The following is a 23306-nucleotide window of genomic DNA, read 5'->3' as shown; positions in this document are numbered from 1 at the left end:
AAACACTGTAGGGGTGCGCGTGCGCGCGCGCGTGCGCGTGAGACACCGACAGAAAATCTAGTCAAACAAGTTCGTTTTCTTCCTGTTCAGTGAGTACAGGTATGGCTTCAAAAAAAAAAAAAGCTTCCAAAAACGAGGAAAACTGACCCGATTTAACGAAGAGTCGGTCCGAGGTTAGACATCTGGATAATTACCTACACGATGATAAAGGTGAGAAGTCTTCTAAACTCAGGTCAAACGTGATTGACGGACAATTGCGGACCCGCTGCAATAACAGACAAACTTGCTGTTCTTTTAATATTAGATGCAAACTTTCAATCGCAAATGTGCCATTAAACATCTCCCTTGCAGAATAGATAGCATAAACATGTGAGTTGGGACACATGTACGGTTGCTTCTGGAAGGTCTACGTATGAGGAGTGGAGATTTGAGCAGAAAATGGGAGGATATTTAAGCCATTATAATAAATAGTCATGTAATATCAATGCTATTTGAATATTTGTGATTTTTACTGAAAATTAGAAAAAAAAAAAGAGCAAAATCAGAACCATTGCGAACCAGTGTGTATTTCTTTGTCAGTATTCTTTAAATCATTAAAATCTTGCTCAAGTCAATGTCCGGGTCTTCCTCTTGCAGGCTGACTGGACATGGGCGCCTCCTCCTCCAAAAGAACCTTTTTCTGGCAGAAGAAGAAGTCGCCTGGAGAGAGAGCCTGGAGTCGCCTGAAGGGGGCGCTACCCAACAAGAAAATTAAGAGGAAAAGACTCCTGGAGAAACTGAAGCCGGGAAACTCGGAGGAGAACAAGTTCAAGAAGAGGTTCTCCCTGACAGACAAAAAGGAGCCAAAACTATTCAAAAGATTCTCTCTGGGAAACATGAAAAAGGATGTGAGAGGGAGTGGAGGGAAAGAGGAGGAGAGCAAAGGGTCTCGGAGGCAAAGTAAATGCAAAGAAAACTCTGAAAAATGGAGAAGCGCCTTTCAATCAGGTGTCGCGTCAACAGGATGTAAAAAAGATAAATCTAAAAGTAAAAGACCACAACTCATCTGGATGTCCAAATAAGGCAGTTCTGTAAGCGCGTGAATGAGAGTCGGAGAGACGTTCAGAGCCTTTAATGACGTCACTGTCAGTTTCTAAAGTCAGACAATGGCTGAAAGCAACACACGGGAACCAAGCCGACCAAACTTTGTTCCTAAAACAATTTTAAGATCAGTTTTACTGCTGCCCTCTTAGCTGTCAGATCAGAAGCTTCATTTAAGCAGAAAACATTTATAAAGCTGTGTTAAAAAAAAATTCTAACATTTTAAAATTTGTCTTTGGCGGCAAATTGTGCGCCACCTTGACTGTACACGATAATGTGATTATAAATAAAGCTACTTTACGTCACGTTATGAACAGGATTTCGTGTCAGCAGCACCAGGGGTTTAAAACTGTTCTCAAAATAAAAGGCAGAGACAGCCTGAAGCTCACTGTCCACAAACCTTTCACCAATTTAAAAAATGATTTAAAATTACTGGTTTGAAATTTGGCTTAAAAAATGCTACATCTCAGTTTCTGAGTTACAAACAGAAACAAAAAACAATTAGTCCAAATAGATGAGAATTGGTCCATAGCCTTGACTACGGCGTTCTTGTTGACGCTCCTGGTTTTTATCAGATTCTCCAGTTTCCTGCAGCAGGAGCTAAAGCAGTCAGGACAAGAATCAAAATGTCACGCGTTGACCACTTTGGCGTTCAGTCCTGGTACCTAAACAACAAACGTGAGCATCCTGAGGACGTGACCCTGGCAGGAAGGACTCGACAGGGGGTCAACAGCGCACTGGTCGGAGTCAGTCGGTTTTTCCAGGAACAGTCAGCGGGTTCCAGTTGTCTCCAGCTGTGAGCGCTACAGCTCAAATAGGCCGACTACAGCTTCATTAATGTCCTAACAGGAAGTCAGTCCTCCAGTGTCTCTTAATGTCGATTTACAGGCTGATTTGCTGGCTGATGTACCTTAGATTCAGGTCCAAACATGTGAGAGCCAAAAGTATAGCAAGTTGGTCATGTGTGCATTCAAAGGCGTCGCCTAAGAGACGGTGGAATCGCTGGCGTGAGGCGTCCCGTTGCTCCGAGGCATCAGCTCGGCGGATTGAGACTTCTGAGAATGAGACGGGGGAGACCGGGGAAGGGAGGGAAACGGAAGGGTTAATAAAAACCGTTTGCTTAGATCAAACTACAGGTTCATGCAAATATTCATGGTAATTTGTCAAAAGTAAACCAAAGAGCCGTCCCTACAATGATGTAAAAACACATATTCAGGGGTGTATGTGTGTGTGGGTGACAGCATGTCCAGGAAACGTAAACAGCTCAGACCAGTAAAACCGCAGTTCACACATTAACAGCACGAACACGGAGCTGGAATTAAACTAACCGCAGCCAGACTGAGGTGCCGGGCTGATTTATCACCAGAGCCTGTTTATGGTGGCAGGAAAGGAGGTTAATAAAGTCTTATTCATGGGATGTGAGGAGGCTGATTATGGCCGCCGCTGCCGCCATGTTTCCGGCGCGCGTGTGTGTGTGTGTGTGTGTGTGTGTGTGGGATCAGACTGGAATTTATAATGGGACATTTCGAGATTATCCAACAAGCACTCAAAATGCAAGATAAATGGAGCTAACGGGAATAAGCTGGCAAGGTTTTTCTCCGATTATCTCAGCCAGTACCTCTTGGTCCATGGTGTTGAAGTGGACGGCAGAGCTGGAATGGTTCCTGTTCTGCCGGGAGCCACAGCACAGGATTTCCAGAAAGGTGGTCCTCATGTCTTTGTCTCTGAGCGAGTAGATGATGGGGTTGACGAAGGAATTGCACTCGGCCAGCACCAGGCAGTACTTCTCAATGCGCAGCACCTGACACCTTTCACAGCCCAGGCCGTCCAGGAGCAGGACCACCAGACCCGGCGTCCAGCAGAGCACGAAACAGCCTGTCCAAAAAGGAAGGGGGGGGGGGGGGGTCATCAGATGCATTAGGATTTCATCAAAAAGGGTGGTAGATTAAAAAAAAGGGGGAGTTGCTAAGAGAAGGAACAGCGATTTAAAGAATGTCTAGCAGGGGGTAGAAGGAAGAACGGGAATGTACTGTAAATTCCTCTGTAGAGAAAACACACGCACACAAGCACACACAGCCTAACATGTCAGCACAAGGACCAGGTTTAGTCTTTATGATCAAATTTCATTACAATAACACCTGATGACGCATCTCAGGAATCCACCATGTTCACGCAAGCACACACACACAGACTTCTCTTTGTGAGGACTTTCATAGACAATATATTGCCCAGCCCCTTAACCGAACCACCACAACAAACTAACACTAACACCAGCCCCAACCGTGTCCTTCTAGGGTCTGGGGACCAGTCAAAATGTCCCCCACTTTGCCAGTAGAAAGCAGACTTGGGTGCTCAATATGTAGCAAGATCAGACACACAGAAATGTGAAATCCGTGTGGTCACACTGCACAAAGTTCAAGTGCATTCCTGGGCCCCAGACCATAGCTGTCTTAACTACACACTCCACCCTACATTTAGAACAACATATCTCTCAACAGCAGCCTGAAAAGAAGGGTTCAGGATTTAAAAATGAAAAAGCGACATTCAAAAGTGTCAGACAGCGGAGTTGCAGAGAAGTTCCACTTCCGGTTGGGGTGGGTTCGTTGTTGCCCCTCAGCCTCCTCGGGTGACAGAGGCGGTGGTGGTGCAGAGGGCCCGGCTGCTGAGCGACAGGATGAGAAGCTTTTTTTTTTTTTTCTTCCCCCAACCTTGAGGAATTTAATCAAGAGTTCAAAAAGTTGAAAGCGGGAACAGGAGAGGAAAGCAGGGAGGGCGGAGAGCAGCCAGCTCACCAGAAAACAAGCGGGGAAACTGCAAAAGCATGTGCACGTGTGTGCGAAGAATGGTTTGACGAGCACAGACAAGTAGAGAGGAAAAGCGTGTCAGCCCGTGTGTGAGTGTGTGTGTATCTGACAGGCGAGCTCGACATGCTTGTTACTGGTGGAGGTGGTTAAAGCTTGAAAAAGATGACGTCATTCAGACCAACAGCTGCATCTGACTGGAAATAGCCAATTAGACCTTTTAAAGATGATTACTGTTCATTCCTGTGGTGTTCTCCACACTTAGAAGTTTATTAGTCTTTAGTTATTGACAAAACCAGCAACTAAAATGTCCCGGCTCGTCTCTGACAAAAAACACGGCCCATTAAAGTCACTTCAAAACTCATGGGGGCGGGAATGTTGGGTGATGTGATGACATCTTTTAAGGGCAGTAAGAATCAGATCGGAATCAAATCAGTCCAGTTTGTGTTCTTCCTCACCCAGAATGAGCGACACCGTCTTCATCAGGCTCATCACCGTCTCCCTGTGTCTCATCTGGCTGGTGTGCGGCGCCATCTGCTTACTTTTGCGCCTCACGTAGACAAAAATGTGGGTGTAGATGGCTACCATGATAGAGAAGGTGAGCAGGTTGAGCAGAGCCCAGAAGACCAGGTACTTGCGGCTGTACATGGGCGCCATGGTGGAGCAGTTTTCCAGGTCACACAGGCAGTGCCAGCCCATGGTGGGAACCAGGCCCATGATGATGGCCACCAGCCAGATGAAGACTATGACCACAAAGATGCGCCGGGCGCTCATCTCGCTGTGCAGCTGCATGTTGAAGATGGTCTGGTGGCGCTCCACGGCCACGGCCAGGAGGTTCAGCACCGAGGCCGTCAGGCTGGTGTCGATCAGAGCCTGCCGCACAAACCACTGGTGCTTGGAGAGCTTAATGGTCCAAGGACCCGTGTGAAACATCATGTTGAGGTAGGAGACGCCTGGATAGGAGAAAAGGGAGTTTACATCGTACATTAGCGAGGTTGAGAAGGTCACATGGTGCAGATCCCTCATAATGTGGTACCTGAGAAGAGGTCTGCCAGAGCCAGGTTACCCAACAGGTAGTAGATCGGGAAATGAAAGCGTCTGTTTTTGATGATGGCAGCTATGACCAAAATGTTGGAGAAGATGACAACAAAGCAGACGGCCATGCCCAGAGAGACGATGGTGTAGTCCCGTTTACGCCAGTGGTCGCTGATGTTCTTCCCGCTGGATTCATAGAAGAACTTGACGGAGCGGTTGAAGTAGCATCCCTCCGTGTCGTCCGTCAGCGTGTCCATGTCGGGTTGTTTTAGTCTCGACGGGCTGCAGAGAAGAGGTGGAGGAGAAGGTCTAGGGCGCCATTCAGACACGCCCTCTCAGGTAAGTCTGGGATTTGCATGCCATCCACTGGACAGGTGTGACTCCACTGGTTTCAGCCTGCAGGAAACATCAAACACCGGTGAGCTAGTGCTAGCGTATTCTGCTCTCTAATGCCATCTTCAGGGAATAGAGCGCAACATAAAGAGGGATTTTACAGTCTTGGAGTGTCAACCGCCACGTCGACGTATTTGTGAAGCTCAGCAAGGTTCTTGTGTGCGCATGCCACCTGAGCCGTTGCTGCGATTCCTAATCACGGCCGGCCACTGCGCTGGAATGTAAACAACTCCAATGTGAAACAAACAACACCAACATGTTTACAAGAAGAAAAAAAAAGAACCCCATGCCCAACCCGACTTGTACTCTTTTTTCCCCCCCGAGATGCTAATTTCTTTGAATTATTTCAGCGGCATAAAGCTGAAAACCTGGACACAAATATCACAAAACCGCCGTGTCAAAGCTGTCGAGTTGACAAGTCGGGACAGGAGCTCTGCAGACTCTAGACTGTCGGACTGACACAAACAGGGAGGAAGCTCGCAGCTTAGCTAACGGCGTAGCGCTCCAATCCTCTATTTTGATCAACTTTAGCAGGGCCACACGGTGCATTCCCAGTCACGTTTTCTCCGCGGGGGCAGACGTGCACGGCGACGTGCACCAGACCGTCGGCTCCAAGTTCAACTGAACAAATGAAAGAGTGGAGCAGCTCCCAACAGCAGGGACACGCCTCACAATTACACAATACAGCTATGTAACCCAAGCTCAATCCAAACACACACGGAGGGAACCTCTGCGACCCACTCGCCTACAGAGGACGCCGCCGAAACGGAGGCAGAGGAACGATGAACGAGAGAGAAAGAGAGAGTGAAATGACTTGACAAAAAAAACACAGAACAGTTCCAGACTCTTGGCAGATTTACAGTCTGTTTGAATGACGCACTCGAGCTTTAAAGGAAGTCGGACTCTTACTCTAAATGCTAAAAACACACCTGAAACTGCCGACTTTTGACCTTTGGTGTGTTGCTCCATTTACTCCCTCATCTGGTCACCTGGGACTTTATGACAGGATTACAGCTTTAAATCTACCAAACACACCGCTAAACTCAACAGAAAATGGAACAATGTCCAAATAATGAGGTTTTTGGTCCCGTCACCGATTTAATAAATCCAAATCTGCGCGTTATCAGCTGGAGCTGAAAACTGCCGACTCTTCTATCAGGACTCTGAATGCAGCAAAAATGTGCTGATAAATGCCACTTATCATAAAGCTGGATTCCACAACAACCACCTGCTTAAGCCTTTAAAATTTATATTTTCACCACGCCTGAAGAGATCCGGAAGAAAGTTCCAGAAAAAATATAAAACTGGCTGTAACCCTGGTATTCCTGGCATGTTGCATCTGATAGTGTATATACATGCTCCCTCCTTGCTCGGGGCCTACTGTGGGATGCTACCTTAGCCGCTCAAGACTCCCCAAGGACACAGCGGAAAAAAAAAATCCACATCCGTGGTTCAACAAATCTGACCTTGAGGGGAGGGGTGTGAGCTTTAATCTATGCGCGTGCGTACCTAAAAGCTAAAGCGCAGCTCTGTAAACACCACCGCCGCAGCTGCTGCAGACCGCAGAGGACAAGAGCCACTTCTGTGTCAGAGGTCATGCAACAACGCGGCCCACGCAAGCTGCAAGTTGGGGAGGGCACGGAGATCAGGCATGTCATTTCTATGATTTTATCATAGGTGGGGCGATGGAGGGGTGACCTCGAGTCTTAAATGGCCCATTAGAGAAGAACACAACAGTCCAAGATGTGCGGATCTTCATGGTCTTACGGGCAAAAATGAGGGTTTATCCCGTTTAGAAGCTGGTACCTGGCTGGATCTAGTCAGCATTCAAAGCAAAAACACACCGATTGTAGCATTAATGCGACGCCTGAGCTGGCAGCAGGTCGCTTTAGCGGTTCCCCTCATCGGGGACAGGAAATCAGGTCTGCAGAACCTTTGTCTAAGTTTGTTCTCTGTGGTTAAATCTGCTGTTGTGCAGGTTTGAAACAGACCTCAGCCGTCCTTATCAAGCGCGAGGTTTCACATCATTGCTTTTGGTTAAATGTCAATGTAATGCGCAGCCTTGCTGGTGTTCGAGATCAGAAAAATTCAGGTTTGATTTACAGGGGCTCGGCCTCTCAAAGTCCATTTTGGATGAATTGAATCGTTGCCTCATTGGTTCTGGACAGAAAAGTTCACCGGGTTGGGTTCTCCCTGTGTGGCTGCCGCGTTTTCCCTCATCCACGTTTGTGCGTGAAGGGGCTGGGCTGCATCCTTAAAAACACCAGTTTGAAAGCAAACCGGTCATTACTGGAGCAGCCACACCCAATTCCCATTCTCTCCTCCACCGTCAGGCCGGCCGAGCAGCCTCGGAGGAAAAAGATGAGTGAGCGAGCGAGCGAACACCCACACACACACACACACACACACACACACAGGATGGTAAAGCAACCGGTGGGTCCTAGCAGGGGGGGGGGGGGCTGAGTAGTGATTATCGTTAATTGGTCCGGTGTCGGCTTTCACCGGGACACCTAGGTGGTTTATCCACAGGAGGGGGGCTTTGACTCTTTTAGGAAAACCAGTTTGCATCCAAATTTTAGAGGACTCATATCAGTAATCACTAAATCAGGCGCACGAGAGGATCATCACGTACACCTGGGCAACCTCCAGAAACCACCCAGTTTAAGGAGTCACATGATGGTTCCCCTTTGATTAGATTGGATTTCAGGTGTTCTGCATCCTCACTGTGCTCATTTGAACCCTTTTTTGCCTTATTTTCTCGTTATTCTTTCATTTCTGGCTTCTGTGGTCCCGTTCTGCTGGGGCGGAGTCGCAGATTAAAGCTACCTTCACCCCTTGAGCTCCTCAATGACGTCCGGTTGCTCTCCTTATGGGTTTATTTGTGTTTCTCAAGGTCTTCCCTCATTTTCCTACTTGGTTTTCCAGGATCCAGTGTCGATATGCCTGTTTTTGTTTAAATAATGACTCCCAATCAAGCATTTACTGCCTGCTGCCGGCTTGGGTCAACAGAAAGCGCACAGCCTTCAAACGGCCTGATTTCCTGTTCTCATTCGAACTGATGTCTGAAAAATAAAACTGCGGGCCATAAACCCCCAGTTTATCACGACCAGGCATCGTTCCGCCTCCAGCTCACAGTTAAATCAGGGCGCAGCGTTGGCAAGTTTTCAGGGCAAAAGGCGCGGGTTTGTGGCGTTAAAGGTCAGTTTTCGAGCAGACGCCGCTGCGGATAAACTCCAAGGACGCAAAGACACAGAAAGTTCTCCAAGACAAAACTGAGGATCTAGCAGCGGACAGATGAGCAGGAGCAAAGACTCACCTTTTCTGCCGTGACTATGAACTCGCTTATCAGGTAAATCCAGGTCCGAGTCTTCCCCTTCGTGCCTGAGGTCGCCACGGACACGTTCAACCGTAACTTGAGAAGGAGGAGAGAAAAAAAACCACGATAAAGTCGAACAACATCTTTGCTTCTATCGAAAGTCCATTTTTGAAACTGGTCCGCCCCGCAAAGACCAGGTGACCTTCCCTGGGCTACCTGGCGCTCGCGCTGCTTCCTCGCTTCCTGTTGTCACCTGCGCGCACTGATCCGTGCAGGGAGCGCAGGAGGGTGCGGCGTGCTGCGGCTGCTCTCTGACAAAGGATTGGCCCGGAGATCTCTGGTATGCTCCTTGTGCCAATATGTGCGCGCCGCGTCCGCTTCCAGCTACCTCCCAATGAGGGCGGAGCACGGGCCGGTGCGCGCGCGGGGAGGTTACCCGGGCGGGTTTTCGAAGTAGACCGAGGTGGGAGATAAGGACGCTTCCCTGCAGAGAGACTAGAACTGGTTTTTCAAGCTGTTGAAGTGCTGGTGGGCAAACAGAGAAGTGTTGGAACTACCAACCCCCGGATATTAAACGACTCAAAGACAGCTTAAGATGATGAAAACGTTAGTATTAACAATGATAGACCCCCTACAGTGGAAAGGTTAGAGTTTCACGCCCTCGTTTAGCCCCCCCCCCCCCCCCCCCCCCCCCCCCCCCCCCCGGCATGTATTTGGAACGTTGCGTTTCTCTTAGTGAGAAACTAAAAAACCCCGACTCGTTCTACAGACCCACAGATCGTTAAACTGCATATTTATACGCTCCTCAGATTTATTGTGTGGTGCTCTATTTCGGTTCCACCACCACCATGAGAAACGGGCGAGGATGAGCCTGATAAGATGTTTGCGCTTCACGTGGCTGCAATAAGATTTCTGGAGCTTCAGGGAAAAGTAGGATCAAAATCCGGGGAGAGGAAGAGGAGGAGGAGGAGGAGGAGGAGGATGCAGGGGTGAGACGGAAGCAGAGTGAAGGAACAGGTCGAGAAGAGCCTCTCCGCTCTTTCCTGTTTACATTGATGGTGATCGTGAGTGTGTGAGTGTGAGATGAGACAGATGTGACAGGCTTGTTTGTTCACCGTGTATACAGTCTGCCTCCCTCATTAGGTTTGTGTGTGTTATTGTATTTGCTAAGTCCTGATTTTGAGAGAAACATGGGGACATTTTTAACAAGTAGAGCCATTTCGCTGGTTCTTACAACTCCCCGGGACTGTTTGAGGTTTGAGGTTGAGGTGATAACGGGGTTTAGGTGAAGGTTAGGGGCTTAACAGGATTAGAACATGGAGTTGGATAACATATTATGATCCCATGAAGATAGAAATAAAGTAATGTGTGTGTGTGTGCATGTGTGCATTAATGTTGGTTTTAGTAGTCTTTCCAGTAGACTTTCCAGCTTCTCCACTTCCCTTGTTTCCACTCAGTGCCTGGAGGCCATGTATGCCGTCGCTGTGGCAACAGAGGTGGCAATTGCCCTCCTGCCCTCCACAGCCGTGCACAGTCGGTGAGCCGGGGTTGACGGCAGGCTGGAGACATCGGCAATTGAGTTAGAGTTTGGAAATCGGGCAGTGACGTGATCCAGTGATGAAATTCAGCTGATTTATTGATCACAGTGATCCACCAGAGCCTGAATCATCGGACACGCGACTCCAGTCGAGCTCAGACTAGAGCAACGGCGCTAAAAGTTGTAGACACGCAACATTTCATCACGTTTCCTTTTGTGTTGTCACATACAGCCGCTCAGCAAAAAGTGAGCGATTATTGTGTTGCTCTGCTCCACTGACACAAGCTGCAAGTTCCTGGATAGGAGAAAGAAGGAGACAGGAGAGGAGGAGAGAGAAGGAGGAGGAGGGAGAAGAGCAGGAGGAGACTGATGGGGAGGAGAGGAGGTGCAACTTCAAGAGAAGCAGCAGAACCTTAAACCTTTGATTTTAGAAGAGGAAGTAGAAAACAGAAGGGGAGCAGGAGTGTTACTCCCGGTGTCTCAATTCTAATCTGCGTTTGTGACAGAACGACAGTCCCGGCAGGAGAAGTCCCATCGGCATCGGAGCGACAGACTGGCGAGAGCAACCACGCGAGCACGCCGAGCATGATGGGAGGTTGCATGAGATCGGCTGTGGTGGCGTGTGGGGGTCTTACACAACGCCTTCAAGTGCTCCATACGGAGCAGTTTATCCTCATCTGGGTTTGGTTTGCGCAGGACCTTGATGTCCTCCCGATTGTCCCGGCTGCTGCTGGACGCTCACGGGATGATGAGTCAGGAAAAACAAACTCATTTACAAAGTTAGAAAACCTTTCCTTTGCGTGCCAGCGTGCGACCCCCAAGTGACCCCGTTCACCTTCTTATTTTGCTTTCCTGTCCATTATTTTACATTAGCGCATCTCTCGCGTCGGCCCTGTCCCGAGTTACTTAGCAACCGATAAAAACGGCATAAGTGCATTTTTGCTAAAAGCAGCATGACTTTGTCTGCAGTTCTTTGATTACTGGTACAAACATGAAAATGTGTCTTCCTGGAAATAAACGAGCCTGCAACCTTCTGAGGAACCATTATGGGTATTGATCCACTCCCTCTTGGTCTGGAATCGGCAGCTTATAACCTGGAGGTCTTTAAATTGGATCGACTGATCTTGCTGCTCTTGTAAGGACACTCGTATGTGTTTACCACATTCATGCGGGATTGAGCATCCTTGAAAACCTCTAACCTTCCTCGACACGGGAAGCAGAACTGAAACCGGCTAGCCGAGAAGGACGGGAAGAGAAACCTCGCTGCAGGGATTGAGGCATCAGAGGGACAATCTGATGTTTCGAGGCAGAACCTCAACACCAGGAGGGGGAGCATAAGTGTTTAGATACAGGCTGTTCTGGGGTTCGTTTGCCTGTCGTGGTGACGTAACCAGAACACGAGAGGCCAAGAATGTAAAGCCTCTCCCTCCATATACAGTAAAAAGATCAAGTGCAGCATCTGCCTCCTACACGCTTCCACATACGGTCATGTCTGTTTCTCTGTGTCCCTGCTGTCGCTGCCCAATATTTGCATCATCTGTCATTCAGTAAGAAGCAGACGACAGGTTTAGGGTTCCAGATCGCACTTGGCGTTCCCTCTCATGGTGCTCACGCTCCAGGAGCGTTTGGGTACTTTCTCCATTACATATATCTGTAGGTTAGAGTGATGTCACACCAACGCGTGGGCCCATTTCCCTCATCTGATAACCTGAAACAGTGCTGGGATTTTAAGCTCAGGCGTTCACTGGAAACCACAAAGGAAGTTATTTGCCAGTCAAACTCTGGAGACAAGTGGATGGATCGATGGATGGATGCATAGTTTTCCTTTTTGCTTCCATTTTCTCTGCCATGGTTCCGACAGATGTGCTAAATCACATGGTCCAGGTGCTGGGTTGAACTGGGACCCACAGCTTCCTGTTGACACATCCTGCACCCTCACTGGTGTCTGGGGGATTTCCTATAGAGTAACTTCCTGCAGTTTCTGTGGGTTGGTATAGAGAAACAGAATCGATGCAAATTGTATCAGTAAAGACTGCGCTCTCTTCACCGTCTGGGGAGTGAAACATCATTAAGTAAGACGATTAATTAATTGTAAACGCTGAATTCTTTGACTTGTTACCCAACCGACAGGTAAACCAGCAGCATCCACAAACGAATGCAAGTGAATTAGCATAAACATATTGTCCTTGCACTGTTTTTGATTGGATATACAAGTTTTAAAAGGACAATCCTTTAATAGAAAAGACTTTTTTAGACATTTAATGGTGTTAACGTACCTCGACAGACCTGGGTTTGATATACAAGAATGAAAATATCATGCACATCTGGGAGTGCAAATGCAACTAAAGTGGCAGCAATATTAGCTATTTTAAACAACATATGATGCCATTGTAATAAAATCTTATTTATGAATCCTAATTTTGCTGTAGCGTATGTGGCCCTCTAGTGGCCGAAAACATGTAATACAGCAGTTCAGAAAAAATGCAAGATTTCAAATTATTTTTTAAAATATTATTTTAATACTTTTCTTTAAAAAAAAACAACGTCTTCCGTAATCTGAACAAGATTAATCTATTGTACTGGATGCCTCCAACATACCGACAGGTTGTTCTGGGTTTCACAAATCAGAGAAAACTAGCAAAGGGAAGAAAACTCGAACAAATATGAAAAAGGGAAAAAAAAGTAACATTAAAAAAGTCTTATTTTTTTAATAATCAAAAACACTCCAAGATCTCTGGGCCAACCTATTTGGAAACTAGAAATTCCTCCAGCTTCCAATGGAAAAATAAAACAAAGCACAATGGCACACAACAGCTGAACGAGTTAAAACTTTTTTAAAAATAAAACGAGAGAAGATGACTGACAAGAAGCTACGACACCGAGTACAGGAGCTAAGGATGAGCGCGGAGACCAAAAACATGAACATGGCATCGAGGAAAAATATTAAAATCTTACGCAATTAAATTATTTAAGTGCAGATATTGAACAGTGACAAAAGAACATAAAGTGATTCTATTTTTGGAACTGCTAGTTGGAAACTGCTGCATAACTTTAATCGAAAGAGGGAAATTAAATAGCAGTTAAAACAGCCTTTAATATAAAGTGAAACGTGTTTTTAAAGTGGGTGAGCTTTCAGCAATCCATCGATTAGTTTTGGCATTTTAGGAGTTGAATAAAACAGCAAAGAGCGATAATCAGGTGAAACAATCCCGTGGACAGAATCATAAAATTAAAAAAAACAAAAAAACTTCATCTTTACAGTAAATTCTACAAAACCAAACCAGACCTCAGAGATTTCAACTCACACTCATTTTCAATGACATTTGTCGTATATAATATATATATCCATGTATCTATTTATATATTATGTATAATTTTTAGGGTTTGATTGTTAGATTACAGGCCAGAGCTCTAAGGCAAAGGTCACTCCGAGACCTTCTGATCATCCCTTCCTCCTCGTGGGGGGGGGGGTCAAATAAACAAAACCCTTCGAGTGACAGAAGAGAGGGAACAAGAGGAAAAGGGAGGAATAAAACTGACTGGGATGCTGAGCGTCCTGAGAAAACAACTGACCCACAAACTCCAGCCCACTCCTCCCAGTTAAAAGCCAAATATAAATAATAAAGACAGGAGAGAAGCAAAATAAAAGAAAATGATTTGTCTGTTTTTATCATTTGTTCACTGGTTCATTTAAAACTCTTCTGAGGGCAAAAACCTCTTTTTTTGTGTGAATATTTCTGCCCACGTCAGGTCCGTCTTTGTCTACATTTCCTCGTTCACTTGACACAAACCAGCTGTTTCAACTACTGAGAGACGGGACGTTAACCACAGAGTCATATGTTTAGGTGTGTGAGCAGCGACCGTGCGGCTGTGTCTATATGCAGGTGTAGATCTGAGCGTCGTAGGTCCTTCTCAGAACAGATTCTCCTCAAAGATGGCCATCAGGTCACTCTGGAAGTTAATGTCAATGGTGTCGGTCTGAAACGAGGAAATGACAGGATATTAAGAAACACGCTCTGAACCGACCCGTCTTTCATTCTTTTTAATATGTACGTACCGCCTCCCTCCTGCGCCTCTCCTGCTCGCGGCGGCGCGCCATCTCCCTCTGCTGGTCGGGAGTGCTCTGTGCGGCAGAGGTGGGAGGGGGTGGGGCCTGTTGCGGTGTGGGCGGGGCCGGCGGGGAATTAGTGGGCGGCGTTGAAGCCGGGGGTGTTGGAGCGAACGGCGACTGCTGCTCCTGGCGCCGGCGAGCATCTTCTTGAGCGCGGCGCGCCTGCTCCATTGTGTCTTCGTCATCACGGCTACAAAAAGCGAAACGGAAACATTAAAGAGAGTCACAACCATCTGGAATAATCCCCCCCGTTCACGCCCGACCTACCGCAGCTTTTCCTGCTCCTTCCGAGCCAGCTGGTTCTGGGCCTTTAGCTGTCTCTCCCTCTCTTCTTTCTCTCGGGCGGCACGTCGGAACTGTTCAAAGCTGTCGCTAGAGGAGCGCACCAAGGAGGCCGGCGTGGACTGGGACCTCTGAGCCAGGCTGGCCCAGGAACCCATGTTCTTTAACTTCACGTCCTGGATGAAGATACAGAACCATAAAAGAGTGATGTCGCTGCAACATGGCTGTGGTTCCCATCATCTGTCCCTGGGCTAGGACACACCTGGGTCTTCTTGGGAGCGATGGGAGTTTTAGGTTCTTGTTTGATTTTGTTGTCTTGTTGGGGAGGCACTGCCAGGTCTGAGAGGCGGGGGCCTGGCCGAGAACCGTCCACCGTCTTCAGGTGTTTGTTGTCAGGTTTGTGTAAGTCTTGGCGCAGGGCAGGGCTGAAGGGGGATGGGGGCAAAACTGGCGAATGGGAGGGCTTCTCTTCTTTGACCCCGCCCACATTTGACCTCTGCTCCTACAGGAACACGCAGATTACTCCGAGATGACTCCGTTAACAATCAAACACCAGCGTTTCTCCATGTTGGAAGTGCTGTGCCGTTATTTTAGTGGGTCACTTACATGTTTCTTGTGCGATGGCGACTGGTGTCCCATAGCGTGGAACTGAGGCATGTGAGTGGAGGGCATCAGCAGGGGAGAGGGGCTCTCACGCAAGCAGCCTACATACAGAACGCAAAATATCACCACCGAACTTAATTTTTGGTGTAAAATAAGAGGGCTGAGGTTTTGGCACATCTACCTGTTGCTATGGCCTCTGGCTTGCTGCGCGGCGATGGCGGCGGCGGCGGCTGCTGCTGTGCCTTCGGCTGCAGGGCCATGCTCTTCTGCTGCTGCGGCGGCGCCACCGCGTGACCGTGCGGGAATGGCTGTCGCATGTTGCTGTGGTCCGAGCTGTGCCTCTGTGCCGGGGGAGGGGTCGGCATTGTAACAGCCTGCATGTGAACCGAGGACAGCAGCTGGGAGGGCATCTGCGGGGGAGAATGGGCGTGCATGTGGAGCGGCTGCAGCTGTGGCGGCTGCACGCTGGGCCGGGGTTGGAGAGACTGCAACAGGGTGTGGACCTGGCTGAAGGGTTGGATCTCAGCACTGTTGGGCAGCGGTTCCTCGTCGTCCTCCAGCAGGGCTTGTGGCGGCTGTGCCGACAGGGTGCCCAGGATGGCATGTGACGGGGACGAAGGGCCGCGGGGGTGGGGCATGGGCTGGGGGTGAGTGAGTGAAAGCGAGGGCTGAAGCTGGGGCGATGTGGGTGTGGGCATGGGGGGGAGAGACGACGGGGGAGGCTGTGCGGGCTTTAGGGGAAGCAGTGCTGCCCGGTTACTTGGTCTTGGTGGTTGCTGGGGAAGAGCGCTGTGTATCGCTGTCAACCACAGAACAGGAAGAAGACAAACGGTTAGACAACCAATCTGTCTCTCTATATTATTAGAAACAGGTGGTGGTGACAGGCATCTTACCTGGGGAGGGGATGATGGGGTGTTGGTTCAGGAAAGGGTGAGTGTCAGAGGGCATGTGGCCAGTGGGTTCATTCACACCGAGGAGGCCGGGGGCAACAGGGGCAGCGGCAGTGACGATGGCGGGATTGGGCTCCGTGTTCGACTGGGTCAGGTGAGGGTTCATGAACTGCACCAAAGGGTCAAATCCAGAGTTTAACAGGTGGGACGAGTCCAGAGACGGGACAGAGACGGAGGGAACGGGGACAAACGACGGCTTGGACTGGACTGGCTGAGGCTCGATCTGGGGCTGCGGCGGACCCAGCGTGCTGATGAGGGGCTGCTGTGGTCTCTTTGTGTCCTTGTTAGAAGTCGTCTTCTTCTGCTGCTGCTGCTGCTGCTGCTGCTGCTGCTGCTGCTGCTGCTTGGGAACCAGCCCTGGTAGATGTGGAGGTGTAACAAAGTTCAGAAACCACTGAGAAAACAATGAATAAAAAGTGCAGGTAAAAGTCCATCCCACCATTGTCAGAGTCTTCACTGTCAGAGGAGTCACTGCTGTCTGAAGATGAGGAGCCCGTCTTCATCTTTGCCGTGTCTGTCGTTTCAACAGATTTCTCTGAAGCAAACAAACAAGAACATGTTATAACTCACAGCTTCTGTAAACATCATGTTTTGCGAAAATAAACAAATACATGCTGTGACGTTTCAGACCTGATGGCTTCTTCTTCTTCTTGAGGCAGCTGGACACGTATTTCTCCAGCTCCCTTAGCGTGGAGGGCTTCAGGGTCTCGAAGTCGATCTCGATCTCGTCAGGGTTGGAGCTCTTCAGCGAAGGCTCGCGGGTCTGGATGATGTGCACCACCCGGCCCAGTTTGTCTCCGGGCAACTTGTTGATGTCCAGGCTCAGTTGGCGCTTCTCCTCGTAAGACATCGGCCTGCACCTCTCCGTGGACACGCTCCCAAACGCATCTGCGGACGACACAACAGAGGTCTGGTGCTGAGGATTTCTAAAAAACAAGATGGTTCTTCTCCTGAATGTAACCCTCGCTCGCATACCAATGTCATTCTCTGCTTCAAGAGAGGCCGATGGGACAAGAGGAGTTGGCCCGGGTGGAGCAGCTGGGTGGATTGTTTTAACTCCTTCTTTCTTACTGCAAGGGACACAGTTTGCTCAAGTAACCATGGCAACACAATATATATATATTTTTTTTTTTTACAAATTTATACTGCTATAGACTGATATTAACCCTACCTGGGCTTTTTCCTCTCTTTTTTCCCCATGATTAGGTCCTTGCTCTTGGGTTTCTTAACAGTCTGAAAGCCCATGGAGGGGGGCGTCTCCACAGGCTCTTCCAGCTTCTTCTTGTACTTTTCTTTCTTCTTCTCCTTCTTCTCCCTATCTTTTTTCTTGGGCTTGATGACTTGTGGCTGGGACAGCGCTGCCAGCTGCTCATGAACAGCTTTGAGCTTAAGCACAGAAAAAGTTGTGTTAACACACACACCCAACAGGATTTGTGGTAGTTTCTCACTCATGTTCCCCGTAGATGTAGATCCTCCGTCACGTTGTATCACCTTACCTGCTCCTGTAACAGCACCAAACGCTGCTGCCTTTCTTTTTCCGAGTCTGCACTGGAGCACTCGGATTCAGAGGAGCTGGAGCTATCATCCGACACGGCAGGAGGGGGAACTTGCCGAGTTGAGGGAGCAGGGAGGAGGGCCGATGATGGCGTGGGAACAGGGACCACCTCCTCCGGGTCATCGGGCCTTTTTGCAAATCGCATCTCAAAAACATCCTGTCAGAGGAGGAAATGTAGACAGAATCAATCCATTATTTACTTACATTTTAATAAAACAGGAACTGGCATTGCTTAATACACAGAATGTGGGGAAAAGAGTTTCTAGTCCTATTTACATTTTATTAGTGTTTATTGTGGTTGTCTGAAGAGTGAATTACCTGCAGATTGCGCGCCATGCTAACCACGTCATGGTCCGGGGGATTGTACTTGTAACAATTGGAGAACATCAACCGCACGTCTGCAGCAAATTCTTGAGCATCTCTGTACTGTCGGCTGTCCATTTTTTTCTGTTAGAGACAACGACTGTTCATACGTGTTGATGTCCGAGAGCTTTCTTCATGATAAAATCACTAGACCTCAAAAGGTGTCCAAAAAATAAACCAAACTATTTGTACAGTCAAGCGTATTTGAAGACTTATCGATGCTAATGGAATCACCTTGATAGTGCTGAGATCCATGGGGTGCTTGATAATGTCATAGTAGTCATGAAGTCCCAGGGAAGTGACATCGACAGGTTTGTAGAAGGGCCAGGCGTACGAGGCGTGTTTCCTGGACAGCATCTCTCTCACGAGACGTGCACAGAACCTCAGCTGCTCTTGGCGCTTCGGCGGAAGAGTCCCTCCGGATTCCAAACTGCCTTCCAGGAAATGCTGGGAATCTGGCTGCAGCGCCTCTCTTTTGGGCTGCTTGGAAGTGCGAGTGGTCTCTCGTTGCGGCTGAGCCTCGGCAGAGACGGGAGACGATTCGCTGAGCTGATCGTTGGCCGTCGGAGTCGTGGTGTCTGCTTTCCTCTTCTGGCTTTTCCTTTGCTGTTAGAAATCCAACGTAAGAACAGAAAAACATCGGCACCGAATGGGGAAAGGTGCTGGGTTCTCTTCACCTTAATGAGAGCAGGTGAGCTCTGCAGCATCCCTGCTGGGTGGAGACCCGGATGCATCGGGGCCGAGGGAGGAACTGATGTCATACCCTGGGCCAGAACATCAGGTGTTGACAGTGGGTACGGGGGTCCTAAATGAGGTGCATGGGAGGTGGGTGTAGGAGGCACGCGTGGGGGCTGAGGCTGGGCCAGAGCCAGGGTAGGGGGCCCTGGAAAACCAGGTGCAGAATGGGTGTGAGGGGTGGTGGAGGGGGACGAAGAGTCTTCGCCTGGATCTGATTTAATCACGGCTGGAAGAAAGGCAGACAAAAATGCTGTTCACACCTACTTGAACATAATTTGTCTGATTATGAAACAACAAAAACATTTTATGGAAGGTGTAGATGAAGAAGTGGGAAAACCAGTACAGACGACAAGAACATTACACAAGTTTAACTTGTTTGGTCAGTGGAGTTTATTACTTAAGTTCTGGCACCTGTCATCCATCTTTCTTCAAAAACACACAAACAAATCATGTGACTTCTGTAAAAGAGAAGTGTTTAAGGCAATATTACGCACATTTGCTGACATTGTCATTATTTATACATATACCTGACTCCCGTCTGACTCCTCGACGGCCCTTCGGGACCACAGCAATCTCCTTCTCTTCCTGTGGCATCTCTGTGATCTTCTGAAGAAAGACCTTCTCCAAGGCCTCTGCCATGAGGACAATATCATCTCCAGGCTGAACAGACGCGCAAAAAAAGGTTTTAGAAGACATTAACGTTTACTCTGACTCAAGCCTGTGAGTCTCTCACCTTGTTGTAAATGTAGCAGTTTGTGAACATGGTGTTGAAGTCTTGTATACACTCCTGAGCGTTCCAGTAGTAATTATTCTCCAGACGTCTCTTTATGGTGCCCATGTCCATAGGTGTCTTGATGATCTTATAGTAGTCCTTAAATCATTGCAAGAAGAGAAAGAAGTGTCTTAGATTAATGTCCTTTCAGACAGACTGATTTTCATCATGATCAAGGCTGGTCTATTTAAAAATACAAGGAAATGAGTGAATTAGAGAGAATATAAATTCACTTTGACTTTGTACTGATGGACATAGCTAAAATGGTAATGAGGTGCTTTACAAAAACACTGTAAAAGCCATCAACTCACAGGCAAATTGAGTTTGACAGCATCCACAGGAGCCTGAAAGGGCCATGCAAAGTGGTGTTTCCATAATGACTTCAGCACCTCTTTAAGCAGGTACTGAAAGATAAAATGAACCAGGTCAGCAGTCGTACCGTTTAAAAACGCAAGCCCACAGATATCTACCTACCTGCAGCTGGTTGGTCTGTCGTTTGGGTTTGCAGGGGTTCCATATTTCAGGGGGTGGCGGGTTTCCGATGAGAGGTGGTGGGGCAGAGGGAGGGTTCTGGCTGCTGCTTGCCTCCAGACCATCTCCCATTGTGGTGGTGGGTAATAGAACCAGACAATGTGTGCAGATTGGACCTGGCAGGGGCAGGTGGAACCGGGGGGGGGGGGGGGAGTCCCCTCAGGCCATTACACTCCTCACTCGACTGGCTAGAAAGTCAAAAATCAAAGGACTGTTTATTCCCTGTGACCTACAATGGCTGGACAAATGTACGGGCTCAGGGACAAGGAGGACACGAGGAGATGCTAAGTATTCCAAAGGCACTTGTGTCAATTGTTGGTGTACATTTGTAGATCCAGGTTCAAAAATAGAAGATAGAACTTCTCCAGCAGCAGGCCGCACGCTGTGGATGAGCCCCCACTTTGCATCGGACCCTTGATCATTTAACACACTAGTTTGTTTACTTTTGAACCTGTTTGCATAAGATATTCTGACTTTCATCACGCAATTGAATATTTTACTCAAGCTTTTATGGTCGTCCATATATTTAAACTGATGTTTATCGCAAACAAAGGTCAACAGCATCTCCCTGTTTTTATCACCATTTTATTAATAGCTTAAACTTGCAGTTAACAGTTGAGATTATGGGTCAGACTGCTCCATATTCCAGAACCTGGAGAGTGAAGCAATTGACTGTTTAAAGACTTGTGTAATGTGTTTGTTTCTCGGTGTGTCCCCGCTGCTCGTGTTATACTGGACTGGAAAAATCAAATATCTCAGAATAGATGACTAAAGACTACCCAACCCAGCAAAGATCATTTAAGAAACCTAGCACCAATGAATTTGAACAAGAGCTTGACTGTGGGTGTCAGCGACCCCAGGGACGCTCATCTGTAAAGGAAACCACGCTGAAAGGTTGATAAAACAATCTGAAGCAAGATATTTTTCAGATTGAAGTGACTTTCATATAAAGTGCAGTCTGAATATCGTCATGAAAGACTCTGAACTCTTAAATAATACAAATAAGGTAGCAGAGAAGAAATGTCTTTACCAAACATTTGGGATTCGGGGTTGTGAAACAAATATTGGCACAAAGTTTTAGAGCCGTTCTTGAGGGAGTTGGAGAACTGCATATCTGCTTTACTTTAGATTTCCCAGGCTAGACTGTAAATCACTGGTTAATCTTTGCAGAAAACTGGCTTTAATGAGATCATGAGTTAAACACAGAAGAATGAGAAAGTGGGGTGATGCAGTTGAGTGAGTTTAAAAGGATATTTACAACTTAATGGAATCATTTAAACTTAACTCAAATCTGAGGTGGAGTTGTTGGTAAATACAGTTTGGCTCCGTCATTTTAGGATGAGTCATTCTAGAACGTGCACCACGAGAGCATGAGCATGGCAGGAATAAATGTTAAACAAAACCTGCATTCGTGACTCCAATAGTGTCAAAATGAGAGGGTTTGTGTTTCCTTACACTGCTGACCTGCACGAGAATTAAAGTAACAAGTGGGAAATTAAACAGGCTACAGTAAAATATTGCATTATTATTCTATCCACATCTTTCTGCCATTTCTAACAAACTGATTCTCCAATGTTTCCAGGTCGGGCAGGAGGAGGTCATTTCTTAATAGTGACACACTTTGATACCAAAAGATGCACATTTTTGACTCACTTGGTTGTTGCTGTGCAGGTGTAGTCTAATCCATCTGTGTGACCATATTTCAGCTGACAAGGTGGCGATTTCCTGAGATAACAGGTGAGATTTGTCAGCTACAGTGTTAGGGCAAAGAAGCTACAACAGGGCCAGAGGTCTGACTGGTGCACACGCGGCAGATTGATAGCGTGAAAGTTATGGAATTCCCAGAGTCGTGCGAAGGATACAAGCACCATTGGATCCTTAAGCCTTAATGGACTCTTGGTGACATTTGAAAATCTATGTTGTGGTGTTCAAAGGTCTTTTGTGAATTCTTTGTGAACAGTCTGCCTGTGCTGAAAAGATAATATTTGTGATTTCATATTTGCAAGCCTTGAACACTCTTAACCTTCTTGCAGCAAGTGTCTACACCTTCAAATGGAAAAACACATTTGTATTGTAAAACAATGCTATTAAAGTTATAAAGACCTGATTCCAATCTCTTTAAAACTTGTTTTTGAAACATTAAATAGACACACTTATACACAGATGTGGCATTTTATAAAATTACTCTAAGGGTGAAAGCAAACATACAACACGTGCATCGACAGCAATTTTCCTTCTTTTCTATGTTATCCATTGTTTTACGTTTTTACAGGTCTCAACATTAATGATGTAACAGTGCCTTAAAATAGATGATTTGAATGCTAAAATGAATGTAATAACCAAGGTACGTGTCTTATCCAGGAATAGAGGCGCAATTATTCTATTAGAACCTCGTTCTACAGATGAATTGTGCTAATATTTCATCAGTCGACGGTCGCTAAGAGCAGCGGTGACAGTTCCGCGCGTAACCGACCTTTCAGAATACAACTTAAGCTAAATGGATATTCTCGAAATGACGTACGTCACACTCACAGGAGCCCCCGCGTTACTATGCGTAAATTGCGCAGCCGATAGGACGTAAATTGTGTCACGAATACGGCCTTCAGGGCTACAAACAAACAGCCTAGCAGCTAAATGGCTAGCATGTTACCGACCTACAGCTACCGAGTACACTGACAGGACTGACAAATGCCACGGAAAACACCAAAGGATGTGTACTGAGAGAGACATAATAGCGCATGGAGTATACACCACAATACAAAATAACACACAAAATGCACAAAAAACACGTCTCTTGTGTGCTTTACACCGGCGCAAGGCCTGTCAGGACAGCTCATGCTGCTCTGGCCGAGGCGCCCACTGACAGCGCACGAATTATGCCGCTGTTTCAGGTCTTAGGACTCTTACCAGGTAACACGATATGAGTTCTTTCACGTAAAATTCCCAGCACGTCTACTCAGATAGATTAAAATGGTATTTTTACCTTATTCAGTTGGTTGTCAGCAGTGGCGGAGCTTCCTCGCCCCAAATCCAGAACAAACAGTCCCGTTTTGACGTCGGTGACGTCAGACGCATGGTGGGCGGGTCATTAGCGGAGCGTCAATCACGCGCCGTTTCTCCGCCCACCCCGCAGTAACACGCAAGACCGGTGCAAGACCCTGAACTGTTTTTTCTCAATAACATACGTAGGGCTTTTAAGTTACATTTACTTATATAATCGTGCATATGCAATGTAGTGT

General features: G+C 47.5%; 2 protein-coding genes and 1 long non-coding RNA gene across 7 annotated transcripts; 1 reads left to right on the top strand and 2 right to left on the bottom strand.

Moving 5' to 3' along the window:
• Positions 1-46: 46 nt before the first annotated feature.
• On the top strand, positions 47-1387 carry LOC105419078 (uncharacterized). Its single transcript, XR_965991.2, has 2 exons — positions 47-210; positions 637-1387. It is a non-coding gene; the product is annotated as an uncharacterized lncRNA (long non-coding RNA).
• On the bottom strand, positions 1097-9004 carry LOC101078555 (lysophosphatidic acid receptor 2-like). Of its 4 annotated transcripts, none has more exons than XM_029850865.1 (6): positions 8842-9004; positions 8626-8721; positions 4918-5198; positions 4340-4834; positions 2699-2955; positions 1097-2144 (listed from the first exon to the last, which is right to left on the bottom strand). In XM_029850865.1, the coding sequence occupies exons 3-6, from the start codon at positions 5171-5173 to the stop codon at positions 2064-2066; spliced, it is 1089 nt and encodes a 362-aa protein (XP_029706725.1). In that variant the 5' UTR covers positions 5174-5198; positions 8626-8721; positions 8842-9004; the 3' UTR covers positions 1097-2063. The 4 variants fall into 4 exon arrangements, with proteins under 4 accessions (XP_029706725.1, XP_011611155.1, XP_003972428.1 ...); XM_011612853.2 differs by having other exon boundaries at positions 4918-5312; positions 8842-9002; XM_003972379.3 differs by having other exon boundaries at positions 1097-2135; positions 4918-5312; positions 8842-8999.
• A 3654-nt stretch (positions 9005-12658) lies between these two features.
• LOC101078784 (bromodomain-containing protein 4-like) lies at positions 12659-23148 on the bottom strand. 2 transcript variants are annotated; one of them, XM_011612854.2, is made up of 21 exons: positions 23051-23148; positions 21721-21792; positions 20011-20255; positions 19848-19940; positions 19498-19635; positions 19292-19424; positions 18704-18990; positions 18261-18632; positions 17982-18110; positions 17605-17820; positions 17280-17494; positions 17084-17178; positions 16739-16996; positions 16548-16643; positions 16052-16465; positions 15340-15957; positions 15162-15259; positions 14818-15057; positions 14541-14731; positions 14220-14463; positions 12659-14140 (listed from the first exon to the last, which is right to left on the bottom strand). In XM_011612854.2, the coding sequence occupies exons 3-21, from the start codon at positions 20137-20139 to the stop codon at positions 14075-14077; spliced, it is 4032 nt and encodes a 1343-aa protein (XP_011611156.2). In that variant the 5' UTR covers positions 20140-20255; positions 21721-21792; positions 23051-23148; the 3' UTR covers positions 12659-14074. The 2 variants fall into 2 exon arrangements, with proteins under 2 accessions (XP_011611156.2, XP_029706038.1); XM_029850178.1 differs by lacking the exons at positions 19498-19635; positions 19848-19940; positions 20011-20255; positions 21721-21792; positions 23051-23148 and adding an exon at positions 19162-19222.
• Between the last annotated feature and the right edge of the window lie 158 nt (positions 23149-23306).

Source organism: Takifugu rubripes, chromosome 17 (assembly GCF_901000725.2).
Source record: "Takifugu rubripes chromosome 17, fTakRub1.2, whole genome shotgun sequence".
Classification (NCBI taxonomy): domain Eukaryota; kingdom Metazoa; phylum Chordata; class Actinopteri; order Tetraodontiformes; family Tetraodontidae; genus Takifugu; species Takifugu rubripes.
Note: the sequence above shows the minus strand (reverse complement) of the source record. Positions and strands in the feature narration are given on the sequence as shown.